The 21,716-nt window shown below is 43.0% G+C and overlaps 1 protein-coding gene across 2 annotated transcripts in view; it reads left to right on the plus strand.

Moving 5' to 3' along the window:
• The first annotated feature begins 243 nt into the window (after window positions 1–243).
• The window catches only part of DCHS2 (dachsous cadherin-related 2), a 106,762-nt gene continuing 85,289 nt past the window's right edge, over window positions 244–21,716 (plus strand). The window contains exon 1 of one of the 2 annotated variants that reach the window (XM_027456632.2): window positions 244–2,106. In XM_027456632.2, coding sequence (XP_027312433.2) covers window positions 259–2,106 — 1,848 coding nt within the window. In that variant the 5' untranslated portion in view covers window positions 244–258. Of the gene's footprint in view, window positions 2,107–16,683; window positions 17,632–21,716 lie in introns of those variants that run through there. The other variant, XM_038178743.2, reaches the window with a different exon arrangement.

Below are 21,716 nucleotides of genomic sequence, written 5' to 3' on the forward strand. Positions count from 1 at the left end.
TGCCGGTTTCCGTCCGATTTAAATTCTCCCCCGTGCCCCTGCGTGCCCCGGCTCCCCGGGGCGCCCCGCTCCTGCCCGAGCACCCCCCGGCCCTCCGAGCGCCGGGGGGCGGCGGGGGGCGGCGGGGCGGGGGCTGCGCGGGGCGGTGGCGGCGGCGGCGGCGGCGGGGAGCCGCCCTGCCCGCCCCCTCGCACTCGCTCGTCCTCGCAGCGCCTCGCAGGCTCGCCGGCTCTCCTCCTGCCGGCGCAGCGGCGGAGCATGGCCGGGCGGCGGCGGGGCGGCGGCGGCGGCGGCAGGTGCCGGGGCGGCCGAGGGGGGCGAGGCGGCGGCGGAGCCCCGGCGCCGGCCGCCCCGTCGGGGCGGGCGCTGGTGCCGCTGTGGCTGTGGCTGTGCGCGGCGGGCGGCGGCGGCGCGGCGCCGGGCTACAAGCTGAGCCTGGCGGTGGACGAGGGGCTGCCGGCCGACACGCTGGTGGGCGACATCCGCGCCGGGCTGCCGGAGGGCTCCTTGCCGCCGGGGGGCTTCCTGCTGTCGGAGGGCAGCGGCGAGTCGGCGCTGCTGGCCGACTTCCACGTGCAGCCCGACACCGGCATCATCCGCACGGCGCGGCGGCTGGACCGGGAGCGCCGGGCGCGCTACAGCTTCGCGGCGGCCACGCTGCGCGGCGACGTGGTGCAGGTGGAGATCGCGGTGGCCGATGTGAACGACCACCCGCCGCGCTTCCCCAGGGACCGCCTGCGGCTCGACGTGTCGGAGCTGAGCCCCCCCGGCACCGCCTTCCGCCTGCCGCCCGCCCGCGACCCCGACGCCGGCCGCTTCGGCACGCAGGGCTACGCGCTGCTGGCGGCCGGCGAGCCGCCGCTCTTCGCGCTGCGCTACGGGCGCCCGGCGCCGGGCTCGCCGCCGGAGCCGCTGGACCTGGTGCTGCTGCGGCGGCTGGACCGGGAGCGGGCGGCCGAGCACCGGCTGGTGGTGGAGGCGTGGGACGGCGGCAGCCCGCGGCGCCGCGGCCGGCTGCGGGTGGCCGTGCGGGTGCTGGACGAGAACGACAACGCGCCCGCCTTCAGCCGCGCCGAGTACCGGGCGCGCCTGCGGGAGGACGCGGCGCCGGGCACGGCCGTGTGCCGCCTGCTGGCCACCGACCCGGACCTGGGCGCCAACGGCGAGGTGCGCTACGCCATCAACCGCCGGCAGAGCGACCCCGACGGCTACTTCGCCGTGGAGGAGCGCAGCGGCGTGCTGCGGCTCCGCCGCCCGCTGGACCGCGAGGCGCGGGCGCTGCACCGCCTGGTGGTGGAGGCGCGGGACGGCGGCGCGCAGCCCGAGGTGTCCAGCGCGCTCGTCTCCGTGGCCGTGCTGGACGTCAACGACAACCGGCCGGCCATCCGCCTGCTCTTCCTCACCGAGAGCGGCGGCCCGCGGGTCTCCGAGGGGGCGCGCCCGGGCGACTACGTGGCCCGCGTCTCCGTCTCGGACGCCGACGAGGCGGGCGGCGAGCCCGGCGTGGCGCTGGCCCTGCGCGGCGCCGACGGCGCCTTCGCGCTGCGCCCGGCGGGCGCCGGCGTCTTCTTCCTCTGCGTGGCGGCGCCCCTCGACCGGGAGCGCCGCGACCTCTACGAGCTGCGCCTGGTGGCCCGCGACGGCGGCGCTCCGCCGCTCTCCGCCGAGCAGCCGCTGCTGCTGCGCGTCGCCGACCTCAACGACGAGGCGCCCGCCTTCGCGCAGCCCCACTACCGCGCCGCCGTCTCGGAGGCCGCCTCGCCCGGCACGGCCGTGCTGCGCCTCAGCGCCTCGGACGCCGACGAGCCGGGCTCGCCCAACGCCGAGGTGCGCTACGCGCTCGAGGGAGCGCCCGCGGCCCTGGCGCTGCTGCGCATCGACGCGCGGAGCGGAGCCGTCAGCACCCGCGCCCGCCTCGACCGGGAGCGGCAGGCGGCGCTGGAGCTGCGGGTGGTGGCCCGCGACGGCGGCCGCCCGCCCCGCTCCGCCTCCGCCCGCCTCAGCGTCCGCCTGGAGGACGCCAACGACAACGAGCCCCGCTTCGAGCGCCGCGTCTACCGCGGCCGCCTCCCCGAGCACGCCGCGCCCGGCCGCTGCCTGCTGCAGGTGAGCCCCGGGGCGGGACACCGCGGCGCCGGCACCCCCGACGGCACCGGCCCCACCGCGGCCCCGTGCCCCCGACAGCCGGCCCGCCCCGACGGCCGTGTCGTCCCCCCGACGGCCGTGTCCCCTCGAGGGCCAGCCCGCTCCGACGGCCCCGTCCCCCCGACGGCCGCCCCGGCCGTCCGGGCTGGATGGGAGCAGCGGAGCCGTGCACTGCGGTGGCTAAGTCACAGCCTACGCAGCCTTCGGGTGTTTATTTTCTTGGTTTTAGGGCCTTAGGTTTTCTGCCCTAAAATAGAAACATCGCTTACACACTCTGCAACGTGATGCAGCCCAGGTAATGAGCACAAAAGCTCGGATCTGCAGAGAGATTCAGGTGCCAGCTCTCTCCAAGCCCTACACAGTTAAACAGCCTGATTAAGCTGCCCACTTTGGAGGATTTGGGAGAGTCCTCAGCGTAAAATCAGTAAGATCACACATCTCGGAGGGTAAGTGTGGCACACAGGGGAACTTTACAGCAGAGGGTAAGTGTGACACAGAGGAACCTGACATTAAAAAGCATTTCTGGGGCTTTGTAATGTTATCAGAGCTCTCTCTGATAATGAAGAGAATCAGTTCACCCTGCCTTTACAGAAAATGATTCATGATAATAGAAAAAATGTCCACTTTTGTCCACCAAAAATCCTTCTTTTGTTTTTTTGTGAGTGGGGTTGAATGGAGGTTTTTCAAGGCCAGGCTTTGCCAGATATCCCTTCTGCCTTTAGCTCGGAAGGAAATTTCAGAATTTCTACACTGGAAAGCCTTCAGCTTTGTGTCTCATATCCCAAAGAGACAAAGGAACCCGGCTGCGGGGCAGGTGCACGGGGCCCCTGCGGTCCGTGGTGCTGAAACTCAGCGGCTCGTGCTTGTGGTTTGGTCAGACAGGCGCTGCTTGAAGGACCCGGGGAAAAAAATAGAAATAAAAATGCTTGGGTTTGCTGTTTATTTGGTGTAGGTTTTCTAGCAGGTCAAAGCACCATGTGCAAGGGTATCATCCAGGGTGTGCTGAGTTTTGCAAACATCACCAGGCTGCCGTGATCCTGCTTAGAGAGTAGGAAAAAGTAGGCATGTTACATGGGTGGATGATCAGACCTGCGAGATTAACGCCAAAGGTGACCAAGAGTGTGGGAGGAATAACAAATGAGCATCCCTTGGGCTGCCGGGGAAGGAAGCTGGTCTTTCTGCATACAGATTAATCCTGTATCATCAGAGTGATGCCCACATTTCTCACTAGGCTTAATAGGTTTAATCCTTAAACATACCCCCTTTCAAAATACCCTTTTCCAATCCATTTTCCCTGCTTTCATCCTATTCACCTGTCATAAGCAGGAAAAGCTCTCATAAAGCAGGTGATTTCATTTTCATTGCTCTTGGAGCTTCTGCATGCTGTGAATGAAGAAAATAGTTTTATTTTGGCCAAGCCATCTTTCAGGATCTGTGGTAGGAGTCCTGGCTCTCACTTGGCTCTTGAACTTCAGAGCTAGCATGAAGAGGGGGTGACCCCAGAATGTGTTATCACTGCTCCTGAAACCAAAAGCCACAAAATGCTGTGCAGTTTTTTCCTTTGTGTTCTTCACTGCATGCTGTTAATGGGAGATTTCTTTCCTTCTGTGAAGCCTTTTACTCTGCCTGTGATAATCAGTTAGGTTATTGTTCCCTTCTGCCTCCTTGCCTTTGGGATAATATCTCATGGGGTAGATAAATGAAGTGTGTCAGCTTGCATTTAAGCCTGTCTGTCACTGGTTTCTGCTGTTCTGTAGAAAGTCACTGGTTGGAGAAATTAACTGCACTGCACGTAGGGGACACAGAGGTTTCAGCAGCTGCTGAAACCACTGCTGTTTCCCAGGCATAGGGACAGGATTTTCTGTGTTGGCAAAAGGCTCTCCCTTCCAGTGCAGATTGCCCAGGAAAGGAGAATCTGCATCCTGAACAATAAGTGGTGTTTGTTTATGTTGGCTAAGATAGAAAGAAGCGTGGCAATGTAATGATCGCATCACTGAAGAAAATAACACAGGTGAGATCAGAAATCTGAGCAGACAAATGGGAAAAAATCTTAATGAAGAAAAGGGAAGATCAACGTGGAAGTGGAGATTGGAAAGTAGTATACAGGTATACAGTGAAACACGTATAACTAGATTTTTGAGGATGTTATTAGAGTTTATCACATTTTTGTGTCTTTGGCTACTGAACTTCTGGCTTGTAGAAGGTTGTGATAGATGCACCTTTGTTAAAATTTAATGATTACCGTTGGTGATTGAATCAAGTCTTGCGCAGGAGAAGTAGGCTGAGTTTGCACAGTGTGGTCACCATTATGGCACATAGCAAAGGACAGGGGCTGCAGGGTGAACGAGGGGTGTGTTTTGTGGTTCCTGCTGAAAGGGAATGGTCTTTGAGGTGGCAGCACTTCTGAACTTGTAGCCTTTGGAGCTATTTCATAAGTAAAATGCAAATCAGTACAGGTTGGGTAAGGGAACATTCAACATAATACAAGTCTGTTTTCTGTGGATCTTCAGTATGACCTAGAAAGGAGATAAGATGGACAAAAAGTGAGAGCAGCTCTGGCTTTCTTCATTTTTATTTATTTATTTATTTATTTATTTTTTCTTTCTATACTTGTCATCCCAGTCTAATGGAGCAATGTGATTGCAAAGCCTGTGGACAGCTGAGTGATGATGATGATGATGTCCTGTTTCTGTGCACCTTGGAGTCAGCTTGGCAAGTTCAGTCCGGTTTAATAGAGGATGATTTATGCCTCTGTGATGATTGCACCTCTGTGGCCTAAGGGTGATGAGTGTGACCTAGTGTCTCTCTTGTGAGCCATTCTCTTACTCCTAATGTAATGAATTGAGGAATAAAGTTTTCCCATTGACCTGCCTTGATAGCACAGGTTAAATTCTCGTTACTAATTTCATTTTTGAGCTTTTTAGGTGATTGCGGTGCTTTGTAATACTCATTGAAATGGTTCTCTCTAGTACAATACATCTATCTCAAAATTAGAGTACTGAGTTGCCAGGTCTGTCAGGATTTTAGTCTCCTACCCGAAGCAGCAATATATTTTCTTTGTCTCTCATGCAGCAGGCTAACACTTGATTTAAAGGAAAATAATTCAGCATATCAGGTTGGCACCTCTTTTTCTTAGGTTGTACCTTTTACCTTGGTGAAGCAGAAATGTGACAGTTCTGCTTTGTATCCTCCAGGGACTCCTGCATAAATGAGTATTTCTCCCTTATTGGGCTATGCAGAGCTTAGAGTTAGAAAGAGATTTGGTGGCTATTGCAGCTCTCAGCTGAACTCCTATTTCAAACTTAATGGAGGTGTTTATTTTGTGTTACACAGCACGGCACATTCTGTATATGTTTGGGACTGGTAGGTTAAACTTGCTTCCCCAGCAAGGGTGTGCTGGAGCTTGTGAGGTGCTCTGTGGCAGAAGTGTAGCTCACTTAATTCTGCACATGAGTTCTTAGGGAAAGTATAATAATGCATTTCAAGCCTGTAATTGCATCTTGAAGAGAACATAAATTGTCATGAATTAGTGACAGCCATGTCAGTAGTTTTTTCTAAGTTCATTTTCTTTCATGGTTTATCAGAAAATATGTTTATTGGCTTTTGAGTGATTTCTGACAGCACAGAAGAGGAGAAAAAACATATGTTATCTGTCAGATGATAAAGACCTATGTACATTCCGCTGTTATGACAACTTGCACTTTTCTGGTCCATTAAGGAGGCTGTTTTAGCTCACTGGTTAGAGCTCCTCTGTTCCTTTTATTTAAAAATGACGGTCCTTCTGGTGCTGAGCTTGTGAGGGGTTTGTAAATGCAATGACAGCAAAGAAAGATTTTGTTTAAAGCTCTAGAAGCTAACCTAAGTATACTTGCAATTAGTCCATGATTAGGGAAAGGCCTGTGGGTTTCTATAAAATAATATTTAAAGGTATAATAAGAAGGATGCTTGGTTTTTGATTTTTGTTTAAGTGCTTAGTATATTTCAGATAAATTGTTTTTACTTGAAATACACATTTCCAAGAGGCGCTACCAGACGGAGAGGGTTCTAAAAAGGACATTTTAACATGCAGCTGTTCCTCATTTCTTCTCTGCCTTTTGCAAAATAAAAAGAAAGAAAAGAGGATGAAAAGGGATGAAGGCTACATCTCTGCTTGAAGTGATGGAGGCTTGGAAGCCATGATCTTTCACTGGGCCCTTGACCAGGTAGCAGCACAGCCTGCATCCTGCATTTTCCTTCCATTTCTTTCCCTGAATGTTGAAGCGAGGAGCTGAAAGGACTGTCCTTTCTCTGAAGGTTTTTGGTTTTAGATCATTTAATCCACACTGCGGTTACAGAAATGAAGCCAACAAACTAGGCTATAAAGAGCTGTAAAATCTGGCTCATCCTCATTAGACGTGAGAGAGAAAGAGGCTGGAAGAGCCTCTTTCAGGCCAAGTGGGCATCTCTAAGTTTCTTGAGCTTTCCAGGTCTAGCTTCACTGTATCCGATTTAAAGAATTCAGCTGCAGGGAAGAGTTAGGTTTTGTTTGATACATTTTAAAGCTACTGTAATTGACAACAGAGAGACCAAAAACCAGGCTGAACTACAGTTACAGCGAAGAAATCAATCATCTCACCTCTAATTACGATGCAACACTATTCATTCATTCATCCATCTAATTAATACTATATTATTAAGCCTGACAGCAGTCACCATATCATGATTTATCTGTTTGGTATATGATTTTGAAGCAATTATTTTTCTATAAATTAACAACAGATATCCTTTTGCCCTCCAGAAGCCATTCAGTAGATTCTCAGTAGATTATAATAGCTTTGCAGAATAAAATCAGTTTTCATGGCTGCCCTGAACTTTATTTGATCTATAAAATACGTAGCTTCACAAGTATGGATGGTCTGGGCCTGGAGACTAATAAATGGCTATTTGACTGTGCAATATTCTGATGATTCCTGTATGGAGATGGAGGAAAGGAAAAAATTCAGAAAGCAAAATACATTATTTTAATGATTGTTTTAAATTCGCTTTAAATTGACAGGAGTTTTACATATTCTTTTGCTTCAGAATTCTAGTTTTGGTGCCCTTCTCTAGCTTTTTAATAATAGTAAAAGAGTTGTGAACAATAACTGAAAAGTTTGTAGGAAGGAGAGTCCAATTCTTGATCCTATCCATTCAGCGCCAGTCTTAAGCACAGGCTGCACACTTTAGGTGCAGGAGGCACAGATCCTAACAATGCACTGATATGAGAAGTGGGAAGTGGAAGCCTTAAACTTTTGCTGTTTTAGTTTCTAGTTATTCAGCAAGTTCCTTCATAGTCACTGACTTTCAGGGTTAGTGGTTGGTGTGCTACTGTTTCCGATGGGAGGCAGTCCCCTTCACAAAGGTAATGGTTTTGCTGGTTTTCACCTTTAATCAAAGAGCTGACTTCAGCAGTTGTTTTATGCCACACTCGAGCAAATTATAAATAAGCTGTAAATGGCTGGGTATGGCCTGTCTATTCATTTATCAAACATTAACGTCAGTTTATCATCCATATAGATTTTCATAAATTGCTGGGTAAGCAGAAGGCTTAGTCTTTCCTGGAAGGTTTTAAAACATTGGGAAATATATGAGTTCACAACCTCTTAAGGTCCAGCTTGCCAGGCAAAAGGATTGACACATCACAGAGTAAGCCCTTATTTTTATTTCACTGCTTTATTCATTCTTGAAAACAAACTTCTAATTGCACGCTTAAAAAACATGAATGATTTATAGAGTCTGCATTTGTCTTTTAAAATTCATGAGTTTGATTTAGAACCTACTCAGGAGTTTTATGGGATTTGGTGCAGTGTGCGCATAGGAGAAACTTGTTCTGTGATGCATTAATGATAGGGTTTGTTTGAGCAAACCTTACTCCCTGTTCCCTGTTAAATGGTAAGGAGCAAGAACACTGCTGTAGATTTTTAATAAATTACTTTATAAATCACAGTTCATTCAGTCATTTCTAAGCTCTTTGAGACCCCTCTCTTTAAACCTGTGCAAATCAGGAGCTTTTTAATTTCATTGGCACTTGAGTGAAATCATTCTTCTCTGGTGAATGTAGAATTGCAAAGGATTTGCATCATACCTGGAGATCATGTCCAGTAATGGTGTATTTGGTTCAGCAACAGAACTCCTCTCCTCATAAACATGTGTATATGTATGGTATATGTGTGTATATATATATATATATATATATATATATATATATAAATGTGCAGGAATTTAAACAGTTGCATCCTATTTAACACATACGAGACCACATGCAGTAACTGTCAGCATTCACAGTGACCACCAGCACACAGTAATGCAGCAGGAGTGCCCGTAAGGACCCATATGCTGGCCAGCGGTGCGTCGTATAAAATCTCTGCCTCCTTCTCTTGGCGATTACTAGGTTAGGGTTTTCAGGGTAGATGCAGGAGGTATGTACCAAAGTATGTGGATCACCAGGGAAATTGTTCTGTGTACCGAATCTGTATCATCCTCATTCCTTGCTCAGTCCCTTTTAAACCAGGCAGTGTAAAGAAAATGTTATCCAGGCTTTTCTTTACATGGGTGAAATTTACCGTACACACCAAATGTACAGTTGTCTCACCTCAACCCTTCATGGGTGAGACATGAGAGTAAGCAGAACATGTTTTAAGGGAAGATGCATTTGTTGCTGCCCCTTTTCCTCCACTCCACATTGATACGGAAGTTACTCCAGAGTGGGTCACATCTATGGACTTTGAGACACTGCTTTGCTGAGAACTGGACTTCTCTTGTGTAACTGACAGCACAGCATTAGAGACGCAGCTCTAGGTTCTGTCTTCTCTCCTCCCTTTCCTTAAATGAAAACAAGTATTACATTTCTGCCAGACTTTAATGCGTCTGATTCCTGTGGATGCGACTTAAAAATCAGGATGCTGTCATGCCAATTTACTTGCACTCACAGGCTGCACTGTTTTAAGAGTAAAACTGTTGTGGTAACAACAATATCTGCTATAATACAAGCAAACGTACTGACTTCCAGCCTTGACAGATGTCTCAATCTCCTGCACTGACCTTGTGGGACTCCTGTGTAGTGTTTTCGTCTCCCCTTCCCCCTTCCTCAGCTATGTCCCTCATGCAGGGAATTAGCTTGTCATGCTTATGTCTGCTCCACTTCCACTGGCTTCTACCTACATCTGGTACTGGGGAAGGGGTAACAGGAAGGGCAGTTTTTTTAACTAACGTCTGACTGAACATATGTGAGACAAACAACTTGTGTATGCCTTGGTGGTTTTTTTCTCTACAATTATAAATAAACACATATGGTTTAGTGCAGCGTCCAAGGAACTGGATGTATGTCACCAATCAGAGAAACTGCTGGAGACTCCTGCGCTCAGCCTCTGGTGGGTTACATGCTACACCATCTTTTGTTTCCTAATGTGTAAAACCCCAGAAAATATAATTTTATAGTACACATTTGTTTATGTTTTGTAGTTTCTATATTTTGTAGTTTCTTTAAATACTGAACTCATGGCCAGTCATACCAAAGTAATCGTTTATTGGAGCCTGTTCTCCCAGTTGGCCTTCTGCACCATGACTGCCTTGATAATAGACCGACCATTTGTAGAAAAGAAGCTTTCTCAAAGATTGTTATCAAAGTCAAGGATTTATTGATATCTTCATCTCTGCTTCCATATAAAAGTAGGGCTATGTATTAAGCATTCTCATATAGACACCTAATTATTTTTACATAGGGATGTACTGTTTATCTTTTGATAGGCTATTTCTTTGGACATTTATCCAGTTTGATTCTGTAAGAAAGTCCATACACCTCTATTAATTAGCTAATTTCTTGACTACATTTCAGTTTGGTACTTTTACCACTATAACACTTGATAATATTACTGTAGGAGTGATGTTGTGCCCTTATGTGGAAATGGACAAGATAAAGCATGTTCTTTAACATGAATTTCTGTTCCGAAAAGATTTTCAGTTGTCTGAAGATGCTGTCAGATGGAGAAGAATAAGCTCTTTGAGACAAGGATTATCACCTTGTTAATGCTTGTGCTGTACATTGTGCTTAAGTTTGTGATGGATAGGTTGTTTTTTTGCTGTGGTATTAGAAAATTTATTAATCTCAAGAATGTATCAACACAGAATTTAAACCTTAAAAATTACAGGTAAGTTTGGGGGAAGGGGATCAGTAACTGGAATTATGCCAATTCAGTGCTTGCTCTGTTTCCAGTAGTTTGGTTCCTGTTCTGTGTATTTGGTGCACAGCACTGTTACTCGTGCTCATCAAGACAATGAATAGAATATCATTTTATAGCATTTCGAGAGGTGAAATCACCAAAGGCATTTCAGATTTGTTGCTTACAATTGTAGTTACTCTAGCGTAGCCCTGGAGTAGCTTTTTAGCACCATTAGTGCCAAGTGGCAGTTGGTGTTCGGAGCCTCGTCAGAATCCAGTCGCCAGCTTGTGCTGGGGTGATAGGATGGGGCAACATTTGCTCAGGGGGAAGATTGGCTGTTTACCTCACAGCACAAATCAGCAATGTGTGTTTTTAAAAATGAACAAACTCCGTAATTCCTGCCTGCCTTCTGCTTTACATAGACCTCTAAGCCCGTGCAAAGTAAGTGTAAAATGCTACCATATGGTAATGCTGTACGACAACCTCGCGCCCCTTGATGGCTGCAGAAGTTGTGGGGCAGTGGGGAGCTGGAAGGCTGTTTTCAAAAGAGCCTTTGTTGCACAAGTGTGCAGGCAGCTTAGGAACATAAGCCTCGATGAAATCAGCCAGGACTTGTTCTTTGGGGGTTTTTCAGGTTCTCTGAATTTTGAAAATCCCAGCTAATTTAATGTGTGTCTGTGTCTCCAAGGTGGAGAGAGAGAGAGCTGTATTCATGGTGCTGTAGGAGCAAGGGGACGAAATAAACTGCAGTACAAACATGACCTACTTTCCCTGAGCACAGAACTTTTTCTTAATGTCACATATTTTAACACAATCTGTGCTTCCATCACCAGTGACACTGGAATAATGATTTTCCCCAAAGGTTACAGTTGAAGACAGACTCATGACTTCAAAAATTCTTTTCCTTTTAGATTTACATCCATATAATTTTTAAAGGAGCTAAGAGGGGACATTTCATTCTGGTTTTAAAAAGAAAGAAGAAAGATGAAAATGTATATTTGGCTTCTATTGTTGTTTGTTTGTTCTCTCCCTTTTGTTACTATTAAAGTAAAATTCCATATCCTGGAATTTGTTTCTTTTCTTTCTTTAGCTGTCTTTGAAGTTGATGTCTTTAGCAATAATTTTGGCAGTGCTGCAGTCTTATAATGATTTTGTTCTGATAGCAGGCTGCTTTTGCATTCTATTTTCATTGAAAAAATCAACCGCCAAATCTCTTAGATTTGTAATTTTCAATTAAAGAAGTAAGGTTTGAATTTTCTTGGAACTAATCACTAATTGCCTTTTTTTTTTTTTTTTTTTTTAATTCTCCATTTGTGCCTGTGTCTTTGGAGGGGAAAAAGAGCTGGCAGAGGGAACACTCATTTTGAAAGTCTAACTGCTTTTCATTTTCTGAAAGGTTTGTCTGAAGCTGTTTGTGTTGAGGACCAAGGCCAACATTCAGGACTTAGACCAGAACATGTGTTGCATTTCCAGAACACTGCAGTTATGGGACACATGTTATCCTAACGTTTTTGAAACTCTTTTGTTGAAACGGTTGAAACACCATTTTGGAGAACATTTCTGTTCCTGGGAGGGTTCTGATGTCTATCATATCTAATTGGAGGCCACTTAAAATGTACTTTGTTACTTCCCTTTTCCTTCCCATCTTGTTTTCATTTCTTCTTACCTGGTTTCTAACCATATGATTTTTGACTAATAGCTGAGTCTGTACTAAATAAAAATGGAAAGAGATGTTGCTTCACAAAATGCAGATTGACTAAATCTATTAAGCTTAGTTTGTTTAGAAAATCCATTGTCAAAAGGATACCAAAATACTTGGCAAAATGTTGTATTTTATCCACTTATTTTATCTTCTCCTTATTCTTCAGAACTTGTTCTAAAGTTTGTATCTGTTTTAGTCAGCATGATAGGACTGCAGTGCCCACATTCATTTGCTCTTCTTTTCTACACTGTTGCCTCTCCTTTTGGTATTTTCAAGAGAGGCGGATTCGTTAAGACCTAGAATAGTTTTGGCTGCAAGCTTGTAGTTTTGTTTGTAAGTTCTTTAACAATTCTAGGTCGGATCCTCTCATTCTGAACACGGATTTAATGTTAACTTCAATATGTATAACTTCCATTCCCACATTTTGATTCCCATTAGTTATGGTAATTGCTGATATCAGAGTGAGGAAGGTACTCCTTCACCTCTCACTCAGTGGCCAATTTTAACAGTATGCTAGCTTCTCATCTTGGCACACCCATTTCTGCTCATTCTTTTCTGTTTAGGAGTATCTACATATTTTTATCCTGACTGACTTAAGTCCCAGTCTTCCCCCATATCCAAACCCCTGTATTTGTCTGTTTGCCTTTAACTGTCCCTTCCATTTTTAATGTTACTTGCTTATCACTGTAAAACTGAGATACAGGCTGTTGTTTATTTCCCTCTTTATTTTACACTCAAGTTATAATTACATGGTCTGAAGTATTCATGTCTAATATCTTTCACTTTAATTGATTTGTGAGTCTCTGAGAAGCTAAAGGTCCTCATAAAGAAATGATTCCTGGTGATGTGCTTTCTCTAAGAACATTGTAATTCTTTCTGGATATCTTCTAATCTAACCCGAGGGCTGAGGAGGCCTATAGCAGATACTGAGCTTTGTTCCATGTGATGATGGGGAAAAAATCCACCAAGCAACATACCCCGTGAGCATTAGCTCAACACTTTACAGCTGTTAAAATCTCATCTTCTTGCTCTAAGGACTAACCATCTATGTTTCTCTTGGCTCACAAACTCACATGTGAATTCATTCTAGTTTTGTGTGTGTGTGTTTTTTCCTTTTTCCTTTTTTTTTTTTTTAATAAAATAGGGGTTAGCTGGGGTTGCTGGTAGAGTTCCCTCTCTGCTGGGACACTTCACTGGGTGATATGTTAGGGATTTATATCATTAGGCCATGCATTCTCTAAGCCCCTGGAATCTGGACCTCCGTGGGGTCTCTAAGCACCTTCTGGAGATACCATAAATCTTTCATGTGACTGCTGGGATCCTGCCCAGCTCCTCTTGGCTTCTGCAGCTTCCGGCTTTTCTTCAGTAACTGTGCTTCTCTCCCATTTTTTTCTCACATGAATCTTACATGTCTCCAGTTAAAAAAGACCCCATCTTCTTTCTCTTGTCTGAAAATTACTGAGGTTGCCCCCTATGCTCATCTTTCAAGTCTTTTTCTAAGCTTGTGTTTTAGCCGCTCTCTTAGTGAATATTTCTAGATTGGGTATTCTTTGCTCTCTCCACTTCCTCCTGGTGGACAAGCAGGAGAAAATTCACTTCTGGCTTTAATCACTCAGCCAGAGAAGCAATTGTTATTTTCAATGGCCAGTTACTTTATCTGGTTGGGGAGTTATGGTTGGAAACTCTTACTGGAAATGGTGTGTATGAGAAAAAAAAATGAAAAAAAAAAACCAACACTATTTATAAAACAAATTCAGAATGTCAGACGAAGTTCATGAGTGGTTTACAGGGAAGATTCCTGAACTGTCACAAAGAGTGTGGATATTGTCACTGTGCAGTTACTAAAAACGCTTTTCTTGTGTGGAATTGTTAATGAAGCCTTCAGAAAGCCTCAAGAGGCATACAGTCATCTTTCATATTCCCTATCCTACTTTTAAAAATGCTCTAGATAATTCAGGACTTCTGAATATTTAGAATAGCTGTAATCCCTTTCAGAATTAATATTTACTCAATTAAATAAGATGCATCCCTAAAAAGCAAGAAATGAGAAATTGTGACTGGGGAGAATAAACATCTTAGTTCTTCTATTCCTCTTGCATCAGTGAAGTTCTTAAAGGTTGCCAAGTACAGTGCAGCAATGAATAAGAGGTCTTTGGTGGCTATAATTCAGCCTACTTTTGTTTATAACTTCACTGCTGCATGTACCAAGTTGGAGAAAAGAAGACCCTTGAAAAACACTTGAAAAAAGAATTTTAGCTCTGGGATGAATGCTGCTGTAAGAGTTTCACATTCTGAATATCTGCACACTGCCTGAGATTCAGACGAGCTTTCAGAGCAAAAGGGTGTTTTCCTTTTGTATATAGCTGTCAAAATGAAGGATGCTCACCTAGAAAAGTTGTGTTACTAAGGATTTGCACATGGTTTTGAAACGGTGTGAAGCTAAATGTGATTAACATTAAATGTACTGGTCTACTTACTACTCATCTGCAGGAAGATTCTAGCTGTGAGACAGAAGCTGACCATAAGTTGCAGCAGCATCTTTTGAAGACCATCACAATCATATCTATTTCGTGTGCTTGACATGTTTTGGTCATTTAAGGCAAGGTAATGTTAGAGTGTAGGTATGTGAGACTTCTGATTGATACATATTTCCATTGGGTAACAAACTGTGGTCAAAAAATATTTTCAATTAATGCATGGAAAAAGAGTATAACCATTTTAAAGAAGAGATTTCCTCTAAAGTAGTAAACATCTGAGTTACAAAAAAATACAGATGACATGCTGATAAAATGATAGGCATTTGGGGTTATTTTTGTTTATTGCTGCTAAAAAAATCCCTTCCTTGAGTTAGATTTCAAGCTGATAACCCCATTTCATTCCATATACATCCAAAACACCTTCTTCCTTTCAGATATTTATGTGCTTTTTATCAAACTTCTTTTGATATTTTTTTTTCAAACTTCTTATCAGTAATCTGTCCATTTAAGTTTTTTAAGTTGTCAAATTATTTTCTAAAAACAAAGTGGTAGTATTGCTGCTTCTTTTAAAGTTAAGTGGATACTCTTGTTTAAAATGTGAGAGCTTCAGGAATACTTTTTAAACTATAAGTAGCCTAGAATTATTCAGCTTCTGTGAACAGTATATCTTCTCTTCATATGGGCAGTCGTTAGAGACCTCCTTGCAAACTGGAATACAGAACACAGATATAAAGTCTCGGGAACATCATGCATATTTCTAACAATTCCAGGAGGATTTTGTATCTCTAGATGGTTGGCAGGCTGTCAGCATTTTCATCTGTAGCTGGAGCATTGATACTACGGATGATCTTAATATGATACATTATTCAAAAATGTAAAATACAAATATTAATTTGGTAGAGCCATTTTTAATTTGTTCTTTTAATCTATGTGATTTGGAGTAATTTAACAGTTTTTAGTAACTCCAGCATCACCAATCAGAAGTTCTTTTAGGTGAAATTTCTGGGTCATCAGTATGGTTTTGACATTTAGACCAGCAGTGCAGAATAAGTAGTAGCAGTATTAGGTAATTATCTTCTCTGCTTCACATCCCTAAAGTCATGCCTTCTGTTAGCTCTTTTATCACACTTACCCTGGTTCAGTGCTTTACATCTTATCCCACCATGTCTGAGCTGAAAAATTAATGCACGCTTTCAGTCTGAATAAACCTGAAATGTATTTTATTGCTTTTTCCCCCTTTCAGATTAAATATGAAATTAATAAGGTGCTCCAGGCTGGATGAAACAGTGGCTTTGTTTGGAAATAAAGCTTTTTTTTTTTTTTTTTTGGATCCTTCAAAAAAAAGCAAAGAAGTTTAAGTAAATGTGTAAGTGTTCTCTCTTCTTATCTAATAACTCAGTGATTAACTCACTCACACAGGGACTGAGGCAGAAAACAAGCACTCATCTTCCATTTTCTTTAGGGGGTTGTGCACAGTGGTATCTGTAAGTAAAGATTTTTCCTGATCCTTAGAGATAGGTACAATTCAGACTTTTTTCCACAATCACAGGTTTAGACTTGTGCTTGGAAAATACTTTTAGTCCTGAAGGTGTTCTTAATTGTCGTGACATTACTCTCACGATACACTTTTCTGGATAAGAAAGTCAAAACATAGCATTTGCCATGCAGAAATAGAACCTAAGAAAGGAAAGTTGAAAGAGGAAGAAAAGTCCAAGACAGCAACACGAGGTTTTGTTTCATAAAGAAAAGGTTACTGTGAAATTTCAGTTTTCTTTATTTACACTCCTGCCCTGTGACTTCTGCTGGTGTATTTCCCCCAGTGGCCTCTTTAATACTGAAATCCTGATTTAATTATCATATATTAATTAATACAATACAAAATGGAGGAGGCTGAACATCAGTGGTTGACAAGGAGGGACCTGCCATGAGGTTGTAGAAGTGGAATACATTTGTGAATATCTTTAGGAACACTTCTCCATGCAGGAGCACTGAGGTGAAGCTCCCTGGCATTTGCTGGGAGTGATAATGAGTTACTCTGGCATCTAATTGGTTTTTCCAGGTGTTAGCAGTCATGGAGGATACAGCCTCAGCTGCATTCACTGCAGTGGGATGTAACACTCAGAAGATAATTACCTAATTTCATTTCTGCAGGAGAGATTATTAATGGCTTCATTCCCACGCCCTAGAAATTTCACCTGCTCAGCATGTAATTTGCCTCCTGCCTTCCCTAGTCATCTAGTGGAGTTTTATATCACTGACCTCTATGCTATGTGTTAGTTTTTCTTTGGTTGTCATACACTGTAGACAGGAAAAATGGATTACTGGAAATGTAAAGCTGTATCTTGTAATTAAGGCTAGAGTAAGCAGAGGTAGCATACTAGATGTATGATAACTGTAAAGTTGTGTAGTTTGTTAAGTGTATGTGGGAAAACATTGGGTAGCTTAAAGTATTTGTAAGTCTCACAGACTCTTTTCCTTTAGCAAGGATTGTATTTCAGTGTGCTCTAGTCTTGGAAATGGATGGGTTCAAGGTGGCAGCAGTAGTTATCTGTTTAATCTTTCTGTCTTTATTTAACCATTTTGATAACATCTGAAATGTATTCTTGAGGTACTGAGATACAGTAATTATCTACTTGTCTTAAAATGATCAGATTATGTTAAAGGGATCATTGCAGCAAAGCGTTATAATTAATGTAATACTAAATGGAACAGGGCAAATATTCCACCATTCATAAGCTATATTATTTGATTGGAAAGTCCTCTTTATATGTAAATGCCAGGTTGTGGTTAGCCTGCCTGGAAAAAGTTGTACTTCTGCCTGTCTGTAGAGGTAGTACCTAGAGAACTTTTAGAAGTCTAGCAGATATTTGAAATGGAACACCTGGTAAATTTTGGATATCACTATTTTCCTTGGGAGTTATATGAAAAGACACCCACCCCACCCATTGGCACTAATGTTTGTAACAAAGGGAATTAAAAATACTACTTAGTTACCTTTCCCACTTCACCTACCAATTCTGGAGTTCAGCTCTGACTTGCATCCAGACCAGTGTAATGCTTTCTGCCTACAAGCTCACTGAAAGATGGAACATGAAGCACACAAATGTTATTGAGGCAGACGTGCTTTCAGGTAAGCCAGTACTGAGCAGTCAGAGGGATTGTGACTGTGCTTAAATCAGGGTAGGATTTCATTGCTGCCAGTTCTCTGCACAAACCAGAAACGCTTGTTTTGTTTATTCTTCTGTATTTTTAAAATTTTATCAAGATATGTTGTATTTCTGTGCTTTGACCATGTGACTAGTTTATTTTTCTTCTTTGTTTTGCAGCTGAAGCTGTTTCAAATTATTACATTTGTCTCATGCATTCTGTCTGGAAAGAATACTTTCTCCCAAAGTCACTAAGAAAAGGCACGTAGTGCTACACTGTGTGCTTTATCCCATGAAACCCTTCATGTTGTAAGTGACACCGTAGTGAACTGGAAGATACATGAACTGTGAAGTCTGATTTTGATAGAATAGTGTTTCCAATTATACAGAGATTTTTACTTACGTGGGGTTTCTTTTTAATTGTTCGTGTTAAACTTTTGTGTTCTAACATTCATCAGCTCAATAGAATTACATTATAAATTTTCATATCATAAGCCAGAATGGTGACTTGCTTTCTGTGCTGCTAAAGAACTTTCTCATATGAAAAAACATGCTTTCAATGTTACAGATGGCAGTAGATTCTTGAAAAAGCTTTTATGTTTGTCAGCAACATTTGCATTCCATGCTTTAGCAGTCAGGAACACATAGTAACATCAACGTGACAAATGCAGAACAGTTAGTCCTGTCATGATGCATTTTTGGTGTGTGGCAGGGTTTTTCTTTTTCTAATTAAGTCAACCAAAGACTATTCGTTTTTCTTTCTTGTCTTTCTGCAATGTGGTTGGTAAATCCCAAACAGTGTTACCCAGGATAGCGGTCAATCTGTTTTGTTCCTGCAGAGAATTGCTGACACGTGTTGGAGAACTTCTTAAAATGTCAGAGCTTATTACATTAACCGTCATACTACTCCAGTTCTATCAGTGTTGCCATATTATGTCAAAATTTAAGTTCTCTTGTATTCCTGGCCATGGTGCTTCTCTACTTTGAGTTTAGTAATTGTGAAGCACAGTCCTAATTCTGGATTCCTTGTCCATTCAAGTTGGAAGCTTAAACTGTTTTTTTTTTTTTTTTTTTTTTTAAAAAAAAAAAAAAGAGGTGAAAATAGATACTCTGGGATGATTTCTCAGCCATTTGTTCCTCTTACTGCCATTATTCTTCATTTTCTTTGTTAGTGTCATCTGAATTTGTTGAGGACAGAACAAGTATCTTCCGTCAAAGCTGTTGATAACCCTTATCGGACAACACTGTCCAAGGTGTCAGAGTGAAAGACAAACTTCTTTTCCTGTCTTAATTCACTTGAAAATGCCTTGTACTGAGGGCTCTACTGAGACATTTAAGGACAATTAGATTTAGTGTAATTACATAATAACCTAGGCCTTAGGTAGGAAGATGAAGACCAGTTTTAATTCTATCGTGACTTGTTCTTTGTTGTCTGTCATAATAGTACTATTCTTGTTTATTTAAGTATAAATTTGAATAGTGTAGTCATATAGCAGTTTAATCTGTCCCATTGACTACAGTGATATCAGCCATGGAAAACATCAAAATTAAGTATGCTTGGGTTTGGCATTTAGGTTTCCTTTTATTTCTGGAATTTGCCAGCACTATTTGCATTGGTATTGCAGCATAAAATCTTTATAATTTTGAGTAACCTTTGTAAGGTTTTCTGCTCTATCAATTTTCCTATTGTTAATTCTTCTCTCCATTTCTGTGATATTGTAAAGAGTTATGTTACCTAAATTTTCAGGTTTTTTACAGCCTGTCTTTAGATATGTACATACAAGAAGTGCAGCTTGATTTCACTGTGTTCAAGGACGTTTAACACAAGAATCAAAGCCCAAAGTCTGTGGAAGTACTATTTCAACAAGTATAGAAAAACCTGAAGAGAGCATTGTAGTTCACAGTAACCTTCAAATTTCCAAGTGTCTTAATTGCTGGGAGATTCCACTCCAGCTGTGTAGATAGCCCATGTATCTTACAATTCCTCAACAACCATCCTAAAACAAATTTGAAGCCATGCATTTTTATATTTCTACAATGACCACGGGCAGTATTTTATTACAGAATGAAATTTGCTTTCTTCCGGAGTGTAGCAGCTGTAGTGTGTCCAAATGCCTTCATCTGAGGAGCTCCAGAACCAGCAGGTCAGGTCCTATTGTGAAAAAGAAACCAGCCACCCGCTTTCTTTGGAAAACAGGATACTGACTCCTCACCGTGAAATCAGGGCTCAAAGGAGAATGTGAAATTTAACAGCTGCTGCTTAGTTTCTCTTGAGAAGGCTCACATGCTTCCATGAGGCTTGCATTCATTGTCCTTAGACAGCAAGAAACCTGGCTGCTTGGAGGAGAAAGGAAGGGGGGTGGACACTTGATGCCCCACCCCCCAAAAAAAAAAAACACCTTATTGTCTCCACCTTCCTGGATATTATTCTCTGGAGCTGGCTGATGGCTGTTAACATGGTTGCTTATACTCATCTCTAGCTACACAGAAATTGAATAGGTGTGTAGATGTGTTTTCATGTGTAACTTTGTTATTGAGGCTACATGACAAAAGCAAATGTGGATTTCATGGAGGGGAAAACACTCCACAGGGCAGAACTTGAAACAAACCATGAAAAGTACTTTTTCCATGCTGGCACTAGAAGCCTAGAGTAAGGAAGGAGTGTTATCTTCTGGGACAAAAGCAACCAGAGTTGTCAAACTCCAGGGCCAGTACACCAGACCTGCTTCTTCTCAGGAGTAAAATATTTGTGGCACATGACAGAGCTGTGGTGCCACCTCAGTATTCAGTCCCTTGGACTGTTAGCTACCAGATAACATAGACATAGGAGCTATTAATATGTGAAAATGAGACACTGTTGTGTAACGTTAATGAGCAGAGAAGGAGCATATTAACTCTAATTTATAAAACTTGTCAACGTACTATTTTTATTTGTCATCGTAAGAAAAACACTTTTTCCTAAGTACTAATAACAATACTATAAAAATACTATTACAACACACTTGTGATATTTTCATTTAGTAGTTAGATGTATACTTAGCTTGTACAAATCACTATGCTGAAAAGATGCACTTCTGACCTTTGGTGTGATGAAGTAATAAATAATAATAAAGCTTTAACCTTTCCTTATGACTGTGTTCAATCTGGCTTTAAAAGTTTATATCTGTCTCTAAGACTATGTGAACTTCATAGGCAGATAAAGGGGTTAGAATACAATGATCTTTAGGTCCTTTCCAACTCAAACTATTCTCAGTTTCTATGATAGTATAGGATAAATGATGCTAAAATGTGAGAATCCTCCTCAACATTTCATCAGATACCCATCTTCCTGTTCTGGATTTTGGCAACACCTTTTCTTTAGGCCTCAAATAGCAGTATTCTTCTTTGGCTGCAACTTCTATTCAGTAATTCTCTTTCCTTTCTTTCCCACCTCCTTGTTGATGTACCTGTGCTATCACTGCGTGTCCTCCAGATTCTCCAGAATCTGGGGACCTCATCCTTGTGACATGGGACGTAACTGACCTGCAACTGTGGATTCTTCCTATTGAACAGCTACTTTGGTGTTTGTATTATTGAAAATAAAAGTTAGAAAAATCATCTGAAAGAAATTAAATATTTTTCAAGGGAAAATTTTTCTTTTGCCACCACTGACCAGATTCTTATAATAGAGGCAGGGGTGGGGATTTCATTTCAGCTATTGGCGTTACCAGGGAGGTTTAAGGAAAAAGGCTTTGTTTTCTGTTTTTGGTAAATCTAAGGTTTGTTGTTGTCCTCATCCCTTCTGGAAAGGTTCTCATTATTTTAGTGCCCATTAGGCATGGGGTGAGAGGGGGGAAGCAAGCATTTAGATGTGTAAAGTTAGACTGATGGTTCTGTCATTTTCTACGAGCAATTTTTCTGGTAGCTGAACTTTAATTGCAATGAAGAGGTCTGAAGATAAGAATGAGAACCTTCAACTTGACCTGTTATTTAATGGAAAGTTAATCAAATGAACAAATCGAGAAGAGGTTTAAGTGATTGTGGCTACTGAGCAAATGTCTTGCTGTACTTGGATTTGGTTAGAGCTTGC

This window comes from Anas platyrhynchos, chromosome 4 (genome assembly GCF_047663525.1).
Source record: "Anas platyrhynchos isolate ZD024472 breed Pekin duck chromosome 4, IASCAAS_PekinDuck_T2T, whole genome shotgun sequence".
In the NCBI taxonomy this organism is placed as follows: domain Eukaryota; kingdom Metazoa; phylum Chordata; class Aves; order Anseriformes; family Anatidae; genus Anas; species Anas platyrhynchos.